Below are 17558 nucleotides of genomic sequence, written 5' to 3' on the forward strand. Positions count from 1 at the left end.
TACGGCCCAGATGCTCCACCACAAAAGAAAGACATGAACTGAAAAGGAGCCAAGGCCTCTGGGCCAAGGGGAGATGTCAGGATTCCCACGAGCACCTGGTTCCCCACATCGGGGGGCAGCAGGAAATGACTCACTAGATGGAATCGGTGACATCCATTATCTGATTGGGGCCCATCCCCGTGCCACTGGCACGTTTGTTCTTTTTAGGGCCGCACCTGCAGCCTATGGAAGGCTAGGGGTCGAGTCGGAGCCGCAGCCACAGGCCTATGCTACAACCACAGCAACTAGGGATCGGAGCCTCGTCTGCCACCTACACCACACACAGCTCATGGCAACGCTGGATCCTTAACCCACCAAGCAAGGCCAGGGATTGAACCCACATCCTCGTGGATGCTAGTCAGGTTCATTAATGGTTGAGTCACAACGGAACTCCCCACGGGCGCTTTTTAATCTGGCTTTAGAGTCACGCTGGGGGTAGACAGGTGCTTGTGGGGAAAAGAAGAAGGTTGTTGTTTTTGGACATTTGCCAGTAAAAACCTGCTAAGGAGGCCTCGTCCTTGTGCAAGTGGCCACCCCTTGAGGGTGGCGGTGGAAGGGGGGAGGGGAGAGAAAAGGAACGAATGTGCACTGAGCACCTACTACGCTCCAGACGGGGTGCCAGGCAGTCTCCACACCACTGGCTCCATCACCAGCACAGCCTGAGAAGGAGATATTACTGTTTTCACATGGAGAGAAGGTAAGGGGTTTATCCTGGCTTCCGCAGTGAGTGACAGAGCCAGGATCTGAACAGAGGACTGTCCACCTGCAGGTCCATATTGGTGGTCATGCTATTTTGCACCCTTGGTAGCGGCCTCTGGATTTGAGTGAAATTATGAGTAGGAGAATCATCCATAGCCTCAGAGTCCTCCTCTCCCCTTCCACGCTGGACTGAGTCTTCTCTCTGAGGAGCCTAGAGAATAAACGCTGACAGGGAGCCTTTGAACCACCCTGGGAAAGCTGGGGTTCTTGAACAGAGGAGCCAAACTAGATGGATCAATCAATCCATCAGGGCTTGTTCATCTTGGACTGGGGAGCTGCCCGTCTTGGAAACCAAGGCTGTGCTTCTGAGCCACATACACCTCTTTCAAAGGGCTGAGAACTTTGGCTCGTGGCGTGTGAGGTATCAAAGCCAAGCCCCATAGCTCCCAGAGCCTCTGAGAAATGAGTTTGGAAGGCTTGGCGAGTCAGAGATGGTACAACACTGCCACCTACTGGGAGCAAAGTCCATCTGGTCTGGCCAGGCATGAATCCAGCTCAAAATACCCACACCCCAACCAAAGTACATGTTAGTTTCTCTGCTTCCCCCAGGAGGTCTTCTGTGGTCACAGCAGTAATCAGGACTGCCAGTGTTTATCTGTTAGTTAATAAAGCCCACGGAGATCAAAAGTGTGGGCTTCCAGGTTAAACCCTGCCCCATTCATTGCATTTTTTAAACTCAACGAATACTTACCGTGTACCTATGGTGTGCCAAGCACTGCGCGAGGCACTGGTTACACAATGATGATCAAGGCACATGAGCCCCAACTTCATGAATTACAGTCCCGTGGAGAAGATGGGCTGTAAACAGGGAACCGTCGGGCTGTAAACAGGGAGTCTGTTCCTTATGACTGTGATCGGTGTTTAGAAGGAAAAGCACAGGAGCCGCTGGAGTACATAATGTGTAAGGAGAGAGGAGGACTCTGGACCGTTCAGTCAGGAAAAGCTTTCCTGAGGCCAGGATCTATATGCAGACACGCAGAGGATGTGTAGGAATTAGCCCAGAAAAGGGACGTAGGAGAATGACAGGTGTGAAGGCCCTGAGAGCGGAAGAAGCCTGGCACATTTGAAGAACTAAAAGAAGCTCTGGGGAGTTCCCGTTGTGGCTCAGCAGGTTAAGAACCCAACATAGTCTCTGTGAGGATGTGGGTTTGATCCCTGGCCTTGCTCAGTGGGTTAAGGATCTGGCGTTGCTGCATCCTGTGGAGTAGCTTGCAAATGCAGCTTGGATCCAGCGTGGCTGTGGCTGTGGCATAAGCCTGCAGCAGCAGCTCCAATTCACCCCTTAGCCTGGGAACTTCCTTAAAAAGAAAGCAGCAGCAGCAGCAGCAGCAGCAGCAGTTCTGTATTGATGGGCCATCAAGAGAAAGAAAAGGAGCAGTGTGAGATGAGGTTGCAGAAATAGGCAGCAATCAGATCACACAGGGCCTTAGAATGTCCATGTTAAGAATTTGACCCTATATTGGTCACCCTATATTTTTGTTACAGATGACAAAGACCTACTACAAACTAATTTAAGTTGAAAAGGCAATTTATCAGTTCATATAGTAGGGAAGTTTGGAATTAAAGTTTCAGGTATGGCTGGATCCAGGCGTTCCAAGACTTTCTTTTCAACAAATTAGTTGTCTTTGCTTATTTCTCCAATTAGTTGGTCTAACTTTCCTCCTGCATTGACATGTTCTATCAATCTATAGGAAAATAGTAACGGATATTCACCAGACCTATATCTTTACAGTTTATCATCCAAAAGGAAGAGAAAATTACCCCTCTATCTCCATTTTGAAGAGAAAAATCAGGGAAAGACTCTGATTAGCTCAGCTTGGCTCATATGCGAGGAACATTGGACCAGTCACTGTGTTCGCTGGGATGTGATACAATGATTAGCCCAACTTGGACCATGTTCCTACCACTGAGGCTAGAATGAGCATGGAGGATGAAGAAAGGAGAAGGACGGGACCATGACTGACAGCCCCAGACCATCTGGAATATGAGAGGAGACGCTCCCAAGAAAAGTGTTACTGATTATGAAGAGAAATGGGCAAAATTGTGGGATATACAGAAACAGTGACAAAACAGTATCATAATTAACAAAAACAAAAAACAAAACCCTGAAAAACCACTGAAGGGTTGTATGCACGTGAAAAACAAGGTTTTTGTGTTTTGTTATTGGCTATTCTAAGACTGGAATGGAAGAAAAAGGTATCCTTTTTCTGAAAGGACTTCAGATTCTGCACAAAATGAAACACACCCCACCCATCGAGAAACTATCTAAAAATGCTCGATGAACCATAGCAAAGATACTTTTAAATGCACAGTAGAACTTGCAAGAAAATACAAGAAATCTTCATGGGGCAAAAACAATAGGAAACAGAAAAACATTTAAGTGAGTAGCGAGAGCTACTTTCCCTTGGAAAGTTCTTCCAGCTTTGGGCAACCAAGAGTTTCATATTTTAATGGCCACATAGGAAAAGGAGAGAGGGTCTTAGGCCTAAATGAGATGGGCACGAGATCTGAGACCATTCATACCCCTGCCCACACCCCACAGAAAGCCGGGAATTTCAGTGAATGGTTGAAATGATGGACCAGGGGGAAAAGGCACTCATTGCCAAGGAGAGAGAAGAAAGCACGTGTGTCTTGGCCTGGGCTCTGAGTAGGAAGAAAGCCATCCCTTCTGAGACTATATTGACATGAGTCTTCTCAGGCGCTTGGAGTTGAAATTTATTCCACTCGCAAAGTCCTGAAATCTTCAACTTTAAAAGGATTCCAGGAGTTCCCACTGTGGCTCAGCGGTTTGAGAATCTGACTGGTATCCATGAGGATGCAGGTTCAATCTGTGGCCCTGCTCTATAAGTTAAGGATCCAGTGTTGCCGCAGCATAGGTCACAGATGTGGCTCAGAGCCCGCATTGCTGTGGCTGTGGTGTAGGCCTCAGCTGCAGCTCTGATTCGACTCCTGGCCTGGGAACTTCCATATGCCACACGTACGGCCCTAAAAAGAAAAAAACAAACAAAAACCCTCCTTTCCGGATTCAGGCTAATTTGATAGAAGCCTCCTCCAACACATCTCCAATTAACTTTTGCAGCAATGGGCGATAAAATATTTTTAACATGTAAATCTAGTTTTATTCAAAGTGACATGATCTATATCTCCCACCTGCTGCCAGTAGCCACCACCCTCTGTTCTAGATGCTTCTCACCTTCAGCCTCTAAAGCTTCAAGAAAGAGTTCTTAGTCAATTACTAGCTGCAGAAGTCAGTCAACTCATCTGTCACCTAATCACATCTCATCAGCATAAGAAAACACGCTGCCATGGAGTTCCCGTCATGGCTCAGCAGTAACAAACCCTGCTAGGATCCATGAGGATGCAAGTTTGATCCCTGGCCTCACCCTTAATGGGTTAAGGATCCTGGGTTGCCATGAGCTGTGATGTAGGTTGCAGACCCGGCTTGGATCCCGAGTTGCTGTGGCTGTGGTGGAGGCCAGCAGCTACAGCTTTGATTCAACCCCTAGCCTGGGAACCTCCATATGCTGTGAGTGTGGCTCGGAAAAAGACCAAAAATAGATAAATAAATGAAAAGAAAACACTTTGCCACACAACAAATAGATGGCATTCACTCTTTCCAAAAATTGTTTACGGAACTTTTAACATGTGCCAGGTGTGGGGCTAGCCCCTGGGTAAACACTGTTGGAAAAGGCAGTCCCTGCCTTCTGGGAGCTCCAGGGCAGCAGGAGAAATGGAAAATACACAGGTATTAGCATCGAGCATGCTAAGTGCCATGAAGTGCTACCCAAACACTAAGCTAGGAAAAGTTGCTCAGCCAGATCCTGGAAGCTTGGGAAAAGCTTCTTGGAGAAAGTGGTATTTAAGTCAAGCCCTAGGAAGGAGGAGGTGTTGGGGAATATGGGGAAGGGGGAGGGCGAAAGGGGATGCAGGCAGAGAGAAGCGCAGGTGCGCAGGACAGGAGACAAGAGCGCGTGGCACTTCCAGAGAACAGCAGGTGGGTTCTCGTGGCTGAAGCTGGAGGACGACGGGGCGGGAAGCAGGGGGCAGGCAGGTTTGCATGGGTCTTGCTGGCTGCGCAAGGGCATCAGGACGTCCGCTTTGATGATGCGGAGACTGGATGAGAGGGGACAAGAGCGAATGCTGGGGTCGTGGGCTCTGCTGTAACCAGGTGGGAGGCAGTGACTCTGAGCGTGATGGCTGTTGCTCCTCTGAGCACGATGTCCAGCTCCTTGTGTTGGGAGTTCAGGACATACACACATGAGGGATATGTCTCTTACACATTATGTTTTCTGGAAGATTCTGACATAGTAACGTCTGTTTCTGCCTGATGAGTCAATAGGAAATGCAGCAGAAGCAGCGTGGATGAACTCTGGGGCAGGGGGCGCAGGGAGGGCAGGGGGAACCAGGCCCAGAGCTGGCCTCCCGGGCACTGCAGTGAGCTCCACCTTTGCTGTCATTCCTACGAGGCAGGGCCCACCTTCTAGAAGCCTGGCTGTCTCTGGGTCTGGGGAACATCCCTGAAGAGGAAGGTGCTTCTCCAAAATGACAGCTGCACGTGAAGGAGAGGAGAAGTGAACTTTCAGAGGTGGGCCCCAGACAGTTCGAACCCAAGGGTCTCACTGTCATCCTCAGCACGCCCCAAAGAAAACAGGCCTGACTCACAGACCACAACAACCCTGGGAGGTGGGGAAGCTTGGCCGTGAGCTGCTGGCCAGCCCTGGCGCTCCCGGGAGCACATGTGTTGGAATGTCTGCCTGGAAGCACTGAGGGAGGAAGGGCGACCTGTACCCCTGTCACCCCGACAGCTCCCAGCCCCAGCCTGCTCCCTCTTCCTCTGTTGACCCATCAGCTCCCAACCCGGTAGCCAAATGGAGCAGGAAAACAGCTACATTATGATCAGGGATAAGGAGGAAATTCTTGAAGTCCTTCCAGGGGCCACAGACCTGGGAGTGTCTGCAGCTGATTTAGCAGATGGGGAGGCAGAAAAGGATCATGGAGCGTGAGTGAGACTCAGGGTCAAAATTTTACTTCTACTACAGACGCGTTGCAGACGCAGCTCGGATCCTGTGTGGCTGTGGCTGCGGTGTAGGCCGGCAGCTGCAGCTCCGATTCGACCCCTAGCCTGGGCACCTCCATGTGCCATGGGGACAGCCCTTAAAAAAAAAGAAAGAAAGAAAAGAAAGGGAATGTATACATATATGTGAGACTGGGTCACTTTCCTATACAGCAGAAATTGGCACAGTACTGTAAGTCAACTATAATAAAAAAATTTTTTAATGTAACTCAAAAAATAAAAAACAAAATGGGCACAAGAAGGTCTTGCTTGGAGGGTAACTAGAAAGCAACCAGCTCAACATCTGAAACAGAATAAGTGCCTGGGAGTTCCCGTCGTGGCCTAGCGGTTCATGAACCCGACTCGTATGCATGAAGATGTGGGATCGATCCCTGGCCTTGATCCGTGAAGAGCAACGTTGCCATGAGCTGTGGTGTTAGGTCACAAACGTGGCTCAGATCCCGCATTGCTGTGACTGTGGCGGAGGCCAGCAGCTACAGCTTCGATTCGACCCCTAGCCTGGGAACCTCCATATGCTGCAGGTGCGGCCCCAAAGAGACCAAAAAAAAAAAAAAAGTGCTTGGAAAATTTGGAATCTAACAGCGTGTGTTGCCCACACAACTCCTAAGGCACTTACCCTACACGGCTTGTTTGTGTGGGTTTTCCTTCCTCCAGCTAGTCTCACGGCAGCTGCAGGGCAGTAACGGTGTGTGACACGTCCTTTCTTGCCTGTGGCATCTCACACTTAATGTGGGTCAATACATGATTCTTGGCTGACTGATACACCAAGGTATCAAGACCCCCGGGGTGGGGGATGGGGGGGTTGGACAACAATGCCAAAACTAACAGTCACGGGCACCCAAGTCCGTGGTACCACCCTTTAATAAGAAAAATACAGGGGCATTTGCATGCCTTTGTCCACCTGCTAGAAGTAGTTTAAAAGTAGCCAGTACAGGAGTACTGCTAGAAGTAGTTTAAAAGTAGCCAGTACAGGAGGCAATACAGAGCGCTGGTAAATCATGCGGGACTAGAGCTGTCCCACCTGGAGGCAGGTCACCACTCTCCAGCCGTGTGAGCTCGGGCGACGCGCTGAACCTCCCCTGTAAAGTGGGAACATGCTGAGCACCTACCTCGTAGAGCTACTGGGAGCAGGTACAGAGTATCCAGAAAGCACTCGGCACAGTGCCTGGTGTAGGGTTAAGAATTCACTGTCATCTTATCATTGTCGAAGCTCTGGTCTATCTGCTGAGCTGGACTTTCTTACTAAATGGCAACCCTGGAAATCTCACCCCAGATAAAGACCCGGCCACCTGGGATCGGGAGTCCACCCTGGGTGGGGGAGTTGGGGCAGAGCTGGGCGGTCTCTCTGGAACAGTCCAACTGGCAAGGCGCCTTTGTGGGAAGTGCCTTCCAAACCGTAAAATGCATCTCGAACCTCCGTGTTCTGGCTTTTGTTTTTCCGATACTTTCAATTCGAGGAACAATATTGTAACCATAACCCTGGTTCCCACTTACTTGACAACCTGCCATGAATGAGGCACTGCTGCCCACGGCTTTTCACAGCTTCACTTGCTCTAAGTTCTCGATGACCCTACAAAGTTAGAACTATGTTCAGGCCCATTTTAAAGACGAGAATGATAGTCAAAGGTCACTCAAGTTCTCAAGTGGGATTCACACTCAGGTCTGTGGGCTCCCAGGACTACGTGTTTAACGACGAAGATACACTCAAGGGCTGAACATAAGTGCTCTATGATGAATCAAAGGCCAACGGGCTCGAGATTTCCAGCCAAATGCCAATAATTCTGCTCTCAGACTCCGAGGGTTCAGCCTCTGTCCCCTTAACAGGCAGCATTCCGTCTCAGCACCACAAGGCACAAGGCAGTGTTGTGCTATTTAAGATCTCTTGAAAACTATCTTCCTTTCCCTTGTTCCAAAAGTTAACCATGTCAGGCTTAATTTATCCACCTCAGAAGGATTCAGGGCTCAGGTGACCCTCCTAAGATTTGAAATTATAGTTCTTGAGTCCAAGTTTAAACCAAGCACAGAGAACATTTTTTATATATAGCTAGGACATCCAAACAAAATATAATACCACCCTCCCCCTCAAAAAAAATCTTTTCTTTCTAAAATCAAAAGAGTATTTTGTAAGGAAAAAAAGAGACATCAAGAAATGATAGCTTATTTTGCTTTAATATCCCAAATCTTGGTGTGAATGGGATTACGTTGCAAAACAAGGCAGAAATCTGCAGACAAGTACGTCTCACTCTGAGGAAAGAACTGATTGGAGAGAAGGCACCAGAAACCGCATTTTGCCGGATGACATGTAAACAATAAATGGGGGGAGAGTTTCACCAGGAAGAAAGGAACGTGTGCTGTCATTTCCCGGGCAGATCCTGAGGGTGGAAACTGGCCTCAGGAGCCGATGCCCGGTCTCCATCCTACACTGTAGTGGAAACAGGACTGGGTGCTAAGGAGACAAATACCCACGCAGCCGCAAGGTGTAAGGACACAAAAAGGAGCAAAAAGGAATGGACAGTCGTTCCTGTCAGCCCCTGGGTCCTGTTTCTCTCTTTCCCACGTGGCACTTACAGGCGTATCAGTGGGCAGGGCCTTGGAATTGTACCATCTGTCAACAACCGGTGAGTGGAAACTCTGAGTTCTACAAAGCCTGGGTGAAGACACTTCGTTTCTGTCCATGCTCTTCAGTCAGATGACGCGGAGGGTCCTGGGGCAGAGGGACGTACCACATCCGGCCTGTCTTCTTAGGTGATAACAGTGGGTGCGGTGCGACCCGTCCTTTCCTGGAGCTGAGACATCTTCAGAGCGATGGAAATAAGGGGGGCCAACATGACCTGAGGGAGACACAAAGACAACAGCCTTTGCCATCACTTTCTCTGACACAGATCCATAGACCTGGCCTCTGGGCCCTGGACCCGATCGACTGTCTACTCCGACATCCCAAAGGCTCCCCAAACTCTCTAAGTCTAAAAACGAAGACATGCTCTGTCCCCAAAAACTTAGTTCTAACAGTTCCTATTCCAGTGACTTGACACCACCGCCCGTCACATAAAGCAAATGCACAACTAAGAGTCATTCTCGACACATTCCCATTGTCCAACCTACCAGCAGCCCAAGGGAGACACACCTTCTACGTCCCTCTCACTGTCACTCAGTTCTCTCCATCCCGGGGCCACGGCTCTCGCTAAACCCATCCCTGCCCTGAAACAAGGATGCTTCCACATCCACTTCTGCATCCTCCATCCTCCATCCTCTGCAGCCATCCACACTCCACCCAAAAAGATCTTTTCCAAAGGCAGCAGCACCACACTCCCATCTACCTCTCACTTAAGGAAAAAACAAACAAACAATTCTGCCACTGCTTAAATAAACAAATATTTTAAATACTTTTTAAAAAGAAAACTATGTGTCTAGTTGAACTGCCCATTTTACAGACGAGGAAACTGACAGCCAAAGAAGTGAAGTGATTTAACCAAGTGACTCAAGGGCAGGGCCAAGAGTGGTACCTTTTCGACGGCCCACTGTTGCTTTCCCTCATCTAAATCCCCACCAACTCATTCTACCTGGAAGAAAGTTGCAGAACCACTGCACACGCTGACCATACCACCCACCATTCCCCTCGGGGCCCCAACAGTCCCAACAAAGTGCCGAGGCCGAGGCCCAGCAGCTCCAGAGTAGGGGCAGGCACATCCCAGCTGGCATGGCACCGCCCCTGGGCACATGGACACCCAGGACCCTTCAGTGCCCTCCCATCTCCTGAGGACCACGGTTCAGAAGGAATTTCTCTCTCATGCATTCTTTGTACCATGTGCCAGGTATTAAGGCAGAGAAACACAATTTCCTTCCTCTTTCCCTCTTGCTCTGCTATTCTGTGGATCTACAATGTAGATATCATTGCCTTTTTTTATTTTGTTTTTTTTTTAAATGATTTTTATTTTTTCCATTATAGTGGGTTCACAGTGTTCTGTCACTTCCTACTATACGGCCAAGTGACCCAGTCACACACATGTATTCTTCTCACATTATCCTCCATCATGCTCCATCAAAGGTGACGAGATAGAGTTCCCTGTGCTATACAGCAGGAGCTCACTGCTTCTCCACTCCATGTGCAATAGTTTGCATCTATTAACCCCAGACTCCCAGTCCATCCCACTCCCTCCCCATCCCCCTGGGCAACCACAAGTCTGTTCTCCAAGTCCATGAGTTTCTTTTCTGTGGAAAAGATACCACTGCCTTTGATCTAAGTTGCAGGGATGTCTCTACACCGTTAAGATTGGTAATGACAGAAGCTGGAGCCTCGGCGCTGGAAAAACTGTAAATGTCAAGCATCCTCTCACCCATCTCCTTTCGTAATTTAAACAACTGTAAGAGCCACTCTTTCTCAAAAGCTAATCCTGTATCCCAGGCACAGTATTCAGATTTTCGCATTCACGGTCTCCTTAAACCCCTCCTGGAACAACTCTGTGAGTCCGTAGCATTCTGCCACCTTTACAGACAAAGAAGCCAAGGCTCAGAACACTGAAAGGACTTACCCAGGGATGCACCCCTATTAAGGGGCAGAACAGAATTTAAAACAAGATTTTCTAACTCCAAAATGGATGCTCAAAACCATATGCCAGGGGTTTCCGAATGAGTTTCAAAGGATTCTAATTAGGTGTTGGGAGGAAAAAGGCTTTGTGGGGAAATAGGTAGAGCGAACCTTACTTAAACAGGCATCTTCCCTGCAAGTCTGCTCAGAGCTTTAAGATGAGGCACTGGGTTGTGAACCGCCAAGAAAGGGCTAACATACCGCAACAATGCCCAAACATGTGTTGTCTGGAGCCTGGCTGAGGAGTAGTTCCCAAGATGGGGAAACTCCCCCTGGTGAGTCCCTGCCCCCCTGGGCTCTGCCAGTTGGGTGGCTGTCCTCCAACATCTGTCCACCCCTGGCTCCCAGGGCCCTCCTCATGTGACATGCTTCTGAGACTCTCTGGGTGGGGCTGGGAACCCAACACGCAGGCTGCAAGTCCAAAGACTTCCCCCTAAAGACTGTTCTTGCTGGATCATGAAACAGTCTCTCCCGCTGTACCCCTCACCCCGGCCAGATCGACAGCCAGCGTGTGTTCTGCCAGGACAGGTGATGAGACCAAGCAAAGTGACAGATAATCAGGGACAGACCCAAGCACCAGATGGGGCTGACTTAAAGATGAGTTCTCTTGAATCTGCCACTTACCAGACAAGTGAACCTGTTAACGACTACTCAAGCTTATCTGTAATAGGGATATTAATAAAGAATAATAATTCTCCTTTGAGAGTGAAATGAGTATATCCATTTGGGTAGTGGGTTTAGAACAGAGCTCAGCAAGCAGAAAATGTTCAGACAATCGTTACCCATTACTCTTGTTCAGAGGGACGGAAGGAGACACGGAGGTAAGTGGGCCCGCTCGATCGATCACTTGAGAAACGGGTTGTGATGACGCAGGAGCAATGGAGCCACTATTCAGTCCCTCCAACAGAAAACACTTGCCAGGGCACAGGCGTGGGCATTACCTGGGGGTCCTGGTAGATCTTGGCAAGGTCCTTCTCATAGCTGTCGATGTACAGTCGGATGGTGGCGCCCGCACTCCCAGTGCCGCTCAGTCGAAAGATGATGCGAGAACCATCTGCGAAAATGACCGCAAGCCCTGGAAAAGAGGACAGAGATTTTTTCTTCACATGCTGGAGGGATACTGAAGCCTGGGTAATTATGAGGGGTCCATTAGGAGATCTAATTTCATCCATACTTGATCCATCAGAGATTAGATCTCTGAGAAACAGCCATGGTAGAGCCGGCTGAGTCGCCCCGGGTGATCACTGCTTCCAGCCAATGGGGACTGAGCCCATGGGACAGAAGCATCCCCAGGGTCAAGGGAGAGACGGGATCCTGGGGCCTGGCTAACATAAGACCTGCCCTCTCCATCCTGCTTCCCCGTGTTTTATGGACGAACCATTCCAGTTGGAAGCCTAATAAATAAGTAAATAAATAAATAAGCTGCTGGAAACAGAAATTCAAATTCCAGACCAGGAGGGGAAAATGGACAGCATGAGCTGAAACCAGAGCAGAGGAGACTTCAGGCAGACCAGAGGAAGAAATCTATAAAACACTGAAAAAAGAGAACAGGAGGCCACGTGCCCCAAACGGCAGAGGCCAGCCATTCCAACCCATGAAGCAGGAGCCAGTGGTCCTGCTGACTCAAAGCAGGGTCCATGTGGGTGCAATGCCAAGCCCAGCCTCTGTCTCTCCCGTCCTGTCCCTCCCTCTCTGACCATATCTCTTGTCTTCAATAATCTTGATTCAGGGAAAAAGGATGGGGAGTCTTGAGGTAAGAAGACTGGACAAGACAGTTATCTGAAGACCCTTCGGTCTTGATGAGTCTGTCAACTCTTCCACAAGTAGAGCTTTGCATAAAGCCAAGGACCGACCAGAAAGAAAGACACTACCTCTCCTCTGTCATTCATCACCAAACACCATCGGGCGTTGGGCAGTGGAGACGGCAAATGAAATACACAGAGCATGTGCCCAGGTAGTCAGCACGGGAGGGGGTGATATAAGCAATACCCGTTTCCCATTTGTGTTTCCAGAAACACACCAGGGTTGGGCTCCTTCACCCCAGCCTCAACTTAAAGCTTCGAAGTTCTTTCACTTGGTTGTAGATGCTATGTCTACTTCAGATTTCCCTTCTCATCTGGTCTTCATCTCAATGCTCAGACTTTCTAATTACAGAAGGTGGAGCTGTGGCCTTCTTCCTCAGAGAGCAGTGCCCGTGCGCATGCCCACGCCCTCGCCCCCGCCGCACCTCAGCATCCCTGGCCCCATCCTGGTAGAGGCTGGACGCGGTACAGAGTGAGTTTCCTTTTCCTCAAGGTCTGTGCTCTCTCTGAAGGCTTCACCACCCAAAAACTGCTCTGTCATCTCCAAGCCTCACCTCTGCCTTTTCTACACCCACCTCCTCCTCCACCAGAGGCCTTTTTCTCATGATCTCAGACCTCATTTACAATGAAGGACCCAAAGTTCCCACAGATGGTGAGATGGTCTAAGGAAGAAAGCCATTGGGCTAGAGTTTTGAGAATGGGAGACTGAGAGTCGCCGTGGCCATGCTCCATCCACGTCCACTGCCTGCTCTCCAAAGAGAGACTTTAAATAAATCCTGCAGCCCAACTCCTTCAAAAGCTGCTGGATCCCTTGAGAAGGACCAGGCCAAAAATCTGGGCCTGGATCAGAAAAAAGCGAACTGGAAAGCTACACCAGAATCTCACTTCCTTCTTTATTATTCTGTTTCTAAATTGGGAGTCTATAATGTTCTAGGACAACATTGAACCAGAGGAGAGAGGACCCCAGGGCCCAGGGTTTGTGAGAAGCCTGGAGAAGGCTGAGCACCTGGGGCCCAGTGAGGGAAACCCTAACAGCTCTGTCTCCACCTAGAATACGGTCCAGGGTCTCAACTGTGATGTCCTCCCGCACGCTGCTGTGTTAGCGCTGGCCGCAAGTCACACGCTGCGAATAATAACAGTGAATGTTTTTATAAGTCTGCCAATGGCTTGTCTGTTTTTTTCTTCTTTTTTTAATTTTTAAATTTTTATTTATTTTTTGGCTACACCCACAGCATGTAAAAGTTCCCGGGGTTGGGGATCAAACCCGTGCCACTGCAGCAACCAGGAGCCATTGCAGTAACAACACCAGGTCCTTAACACACTCTCCCACAGGGGAACTCCTTTTCTTTTTTGTTAGAAATTAGAACATAACACAGAAATGTCTGTGCAGAGGCCGCTCCCGTGCCATGCCAGCCATCTGCTATAATTTCTTCAGAGTAGAAGCTGACAAGATCTAAGGCAGCAGTTCTCCCTCTTTTTAAGATTCGAGGGCTCTTTTCTGCACACATGCAACGTGACCTCTGGCAGAGAATTCTGGAGAGTGTGAAAGTCATTCTGGAATCTAGACTAAGAATCCCAGAGTGAGGGCATCAGGCTGTACACAGAACCAGGACAGAAACCACTTCCCCCACAATACCTGTGCAAATCACATGTGACTCAGCAGAAAGCCACTTGAGAAAATAGGGCAGCAAAGGACACATGACCAAGAGGGCTTTTTCTCTCCTGAGATTTAAGAGAAATTCCCGAGGCCTCTCTCCCACATATGCATATGTCTCTTCTACCTGATTTCTTTCTTTTTTGGGGGAGGCGGGCCACCCTGGCAGCATATGGGAGTCCCAGGTTAGGGGTCGAATCGGAGCTTCAGCTGCCAGCCTACGCCACAGCCACAGCAACAAAGGATCTGAGCCATGTCTGTAACCTACAGTACAGCTCACAGAAACGCTGGATCCTTAACCCACTGAGCGAGGCCAGGAGATCGAACCCGCCTCCTCATGGATCCTAGTCGGGTTCATTAACTACTGAGCCACAAAGGGAACCTCCTCCTACCTGATTTCTTGAAATGCTTCCGTCCACAGGATCACTGTATTCAAAGTTATCAATTTTCTCCACAGTGTAAACTTTATCACCCACTGGGAACTGTTTCCCCACGAAGGAGCGGTCAGAGATCAGAGCCTCCAATTCCTTCATCATTTTGTTGGCACCCTCAGCTTCCACCTCTTCGTAATCGTACCTGGAAAAAGTCACCAAGGGGAGGCCCACAGGCTGATTTCAGATCCGACCAACGATATACAACACTTTCTTCATCATTTGTTTGGCCCTCCCCCCAAACCATCTACCTTCAGAAGAAGCTGGCAAAAAGATGAGCGTGTCATTCTCTGGGGATAGAGCAGGCCAGGGATGAAAGGAAGTGTTTGGAGGATTTTAGGAAAGAGTTAGGAGCTTCTGAATAAGCAGAAAACTCCCATCTTGGCTTTTCTACAGAATGCAGCTCTTAGAAGCTTCAAAGGCTTTTGAGAGAGACTATCTAACATGTGACCACCACATCCTGAGGATGGAGAAACAAAAGCAGTGTGATCTCTAGAGAACGCTGCATAAAGGCGCAGACGGCGCAGGCACTTCTCTTCCCAACTGCCAGGGCTTCTTTGGGATACAGGCTGGAACAGCTCCAAGTCTGGGACCTGCCTGAGGCTGCTGAGATTTTGGCTAAGGAGACCTCCAGTCTCCGCAGGAGCTTCCTCCAGTAAGGCCAAGTTTTCACTGACCAGATGAAGAAGCCAAGCCCTAAATCTTTACACCTGAAAAGCCTCCCGCCTCGTGTGAAAATGGACTCTGGTCCACAGCATTCTGGGTTCACCCTGACACAGGAGGCCTGGTGCAGATGCAAATGGGCCAAGGGAAAAAAAAAAAGTGCATCACAAATGAAATTCTATGCCTGTTATTTTTCCTCCAAGAAACATTCTCGACATCTTTCTTTATGAGGTTAAAGGCTCTTACAGGTGGCTTTTCTTGACCTAGTGGCATACACCTTCTTGAGAGAGTTATTTTTTAGAGGCTCAAGATAGCAGAGTCTATATTTATTTGCAATAGTGAGACAAATATGATACGTGCAAGATGACACCTCTGAGACATGAGAAATACCAGGGAATGAAGGCCAACTCTTCTGGCTCCGGGATTCTATGAATCAAGGACAACAGTCCTCTTCATCCTGAAGTCAGCTCTTTCCCCAGTTAAAACGATCAACAGCACGAAATTACAACCAGGTGCTGGTGCTTTACATCTGCGACCTTTGGGTGTTTGGGGGAAATGTTCTATAAATCCTAGGCACAGAGGGGTATAATGGAACAGATCTGGGCTTTGGAATTAGAACAAGCTAAGATTCCAGCCTTTATTGGTTACGAACTGTGCAACCACGGCAACTTGCTTCATCTCTCGGAATCTCAGACCTTATCAATAACTGTTTTGAGGCTGGTCGGAAATAATGCATGCAAAAAAGCACTTTTGTTAAAGAAACGGAGGGCATAATGGAGTCTTAACTAACCATAAATGCAGGTTCCAAGGACTTTATCTGTAATACTTGGTTAGCGGTTATTTGAAATTAACAAAAATTTGTTAATTTTTTTTGTTTATTTGTTTTTGTCTTTTGAGGGCCACACCCACGGCATGTGGAGGTTCCCAGGCCAGGGGTCCAATCGGAGCTACAGTTGCCGACCTACACCACAGCCACAGCAACACAGGATCTGAGCCGCATCTGCAACCTACACCACAGCTCACAGCAACGCAGGAGCCTTAACCCACTGAGCAAGGCCAGGGACCGAACCCGCAACCTCATGGTTCCTAGTCGGATTGTTTCCCCTGCACCATGATGGGAACTCCCCCAAAAATATGTTAACATAGTTTTTAGATGGAGACTTTTTAGTATTTTCCTAGTTTTATTTTTATTAATAATATCTTTTTTTTATTACTCAATGGATTTTATTACATTTATAGTTGAGCTGGGTCAGGAGTGACCTCTTCTCTAAACAAATTCTCCTGACCTTACTCCTCTCCAGCTACTGTTCACTTGTTAACTCATTCGTTGATCTCCTCAAAGCATATTTACACAGTGTCACTACAAACTAGGTGTTTGGTGATACCAAGGAGCACAAAAACAGACATGGTCCTTGCCTTCCTGATACTCTAAGCTCCAGAGAGCTCATGACCGCCGTTCTGAATTACCAGGTTTTTCCAGTCCCTAGAAAGTAGAGATTCTTGCCTTGGATCCCAGGGCTAATATGCGGTACCATGAGGCTGATACGGCTTACACTTTCCGCAGAAGAATAACTTGAAGGAGGAAGATAGCAATGAACTTGTCCAAGGTTGATAAAAAGGATTCTGATTAAGGAGGCCAACCTGCTTAAGGTTGAATACTTTCTTGACTATCCAGAGATCCTGAACCATTAAATCTGCAAAATACTTTTAAAATTCTCCAGTCCAACTCACCTATTTTGCAGAGAAGGCAACTGAGGTTCGAGAAGTTATGTCTTTATATTTCTTACAGATGAATAAATTACTTATATCTTTTTCTCATATTGCTTTTCCATAATTAGAATAGTGAGGTCCAGGAAAAGCATTTGTTAGATTTTTACACTTACTAGGGGAAAGGCAAATTCAAATTAGTGAAAAGCACAACTGGAAAAAAAAAGCTAATGCTTATTAAAAATACAAGCATGAATGATAAAGAAGAATTACTGACTATTCCAAGTATTTGGTCCACTGCTGAATCTCCAGTGTCTGGTAGAAAGTCAGTATTTATCAAATCAATGAATGAAGTATTGACAACTACACAAACTTTGGGGACCTATTTTAATGAGTAAGAAAAGTTGATTTAGACTAAGCATAACTGTTGCCATAATTTCAGAGACTGTTTCCATACTTCCAGTGTCCTAGAATTTATAAAACACTTTCAGACTCGTATTTCATTTAATCCACTCAGCTGGACTGCTATTTCCATTTCTACAAATGAAAAAACAGAGTACAGAAAAAGGTTAAATGACTTCCCCAGCTATCAGAGGGCAGAAATAAAATTCGAACCCATTCTTCTGAATCCAAATCTAATATTATCATGGCCATCTGATAGGTACATTCAAAACACTGATAAAACATTCATTCTTTTGAATATGTTAACTAAGATGTTTAAGTCTCATTCTTTATGGCTAACAAAATTGATTTCATCTTGACCCTGAGTTATTTTTAAAATTCCCCATTGATGGAGGCTGAATGAGCTGAGTTTTGCTCGGTTTTGTCTTTTGCTTTTTTGAGC

The 17558-nt window shown here is 47.8% G+C and overlaps 1 protein-coding gene across 4 annotated transcripts in view; it reads right to left on the bottom strand.

Moving 5' to 3' along the window:
- PGM1 (phosphoglucomutase 1) overlaps positions 8023-17558 on the bottom strand; it is a 67709-nt gene continuing 58173 nt past the window's right edge. For 2 of the 4 annotated variants that reach the window (XM_021093573.1, XM_021093571.1), the window contains exons 9-11: positions 14296-14489; positions 11399-11532; positions 8023-8703 (exon numbers count right to left, since the gene is read on the bottom strand). In XM_021093573.1, coding sequence (XP_020949232.1) covers positions 8614-8703; positions 11399-11532; positions 14296-14489 — 418 coding nt within the window. In that variant the 3' untranslated portion in view covers positions 8023-8613. 4 annotated transcript variants of the gene reach the window in all.

Source organism: Sus scrofa, chromosome 6 (assembly GCF_000003025.6).
Source record: "Sus scrofa isolate TJ Tabasco breed Duroc chromosome 6, Sscrofa11.1, whole genome shotgun sequence".
NCBI classification, from domain to species: Eukaryota; Metazoa; Chordata; class Mammalia; order Artiodactyla; family Suidae; genus Sus; species Sus scrofa.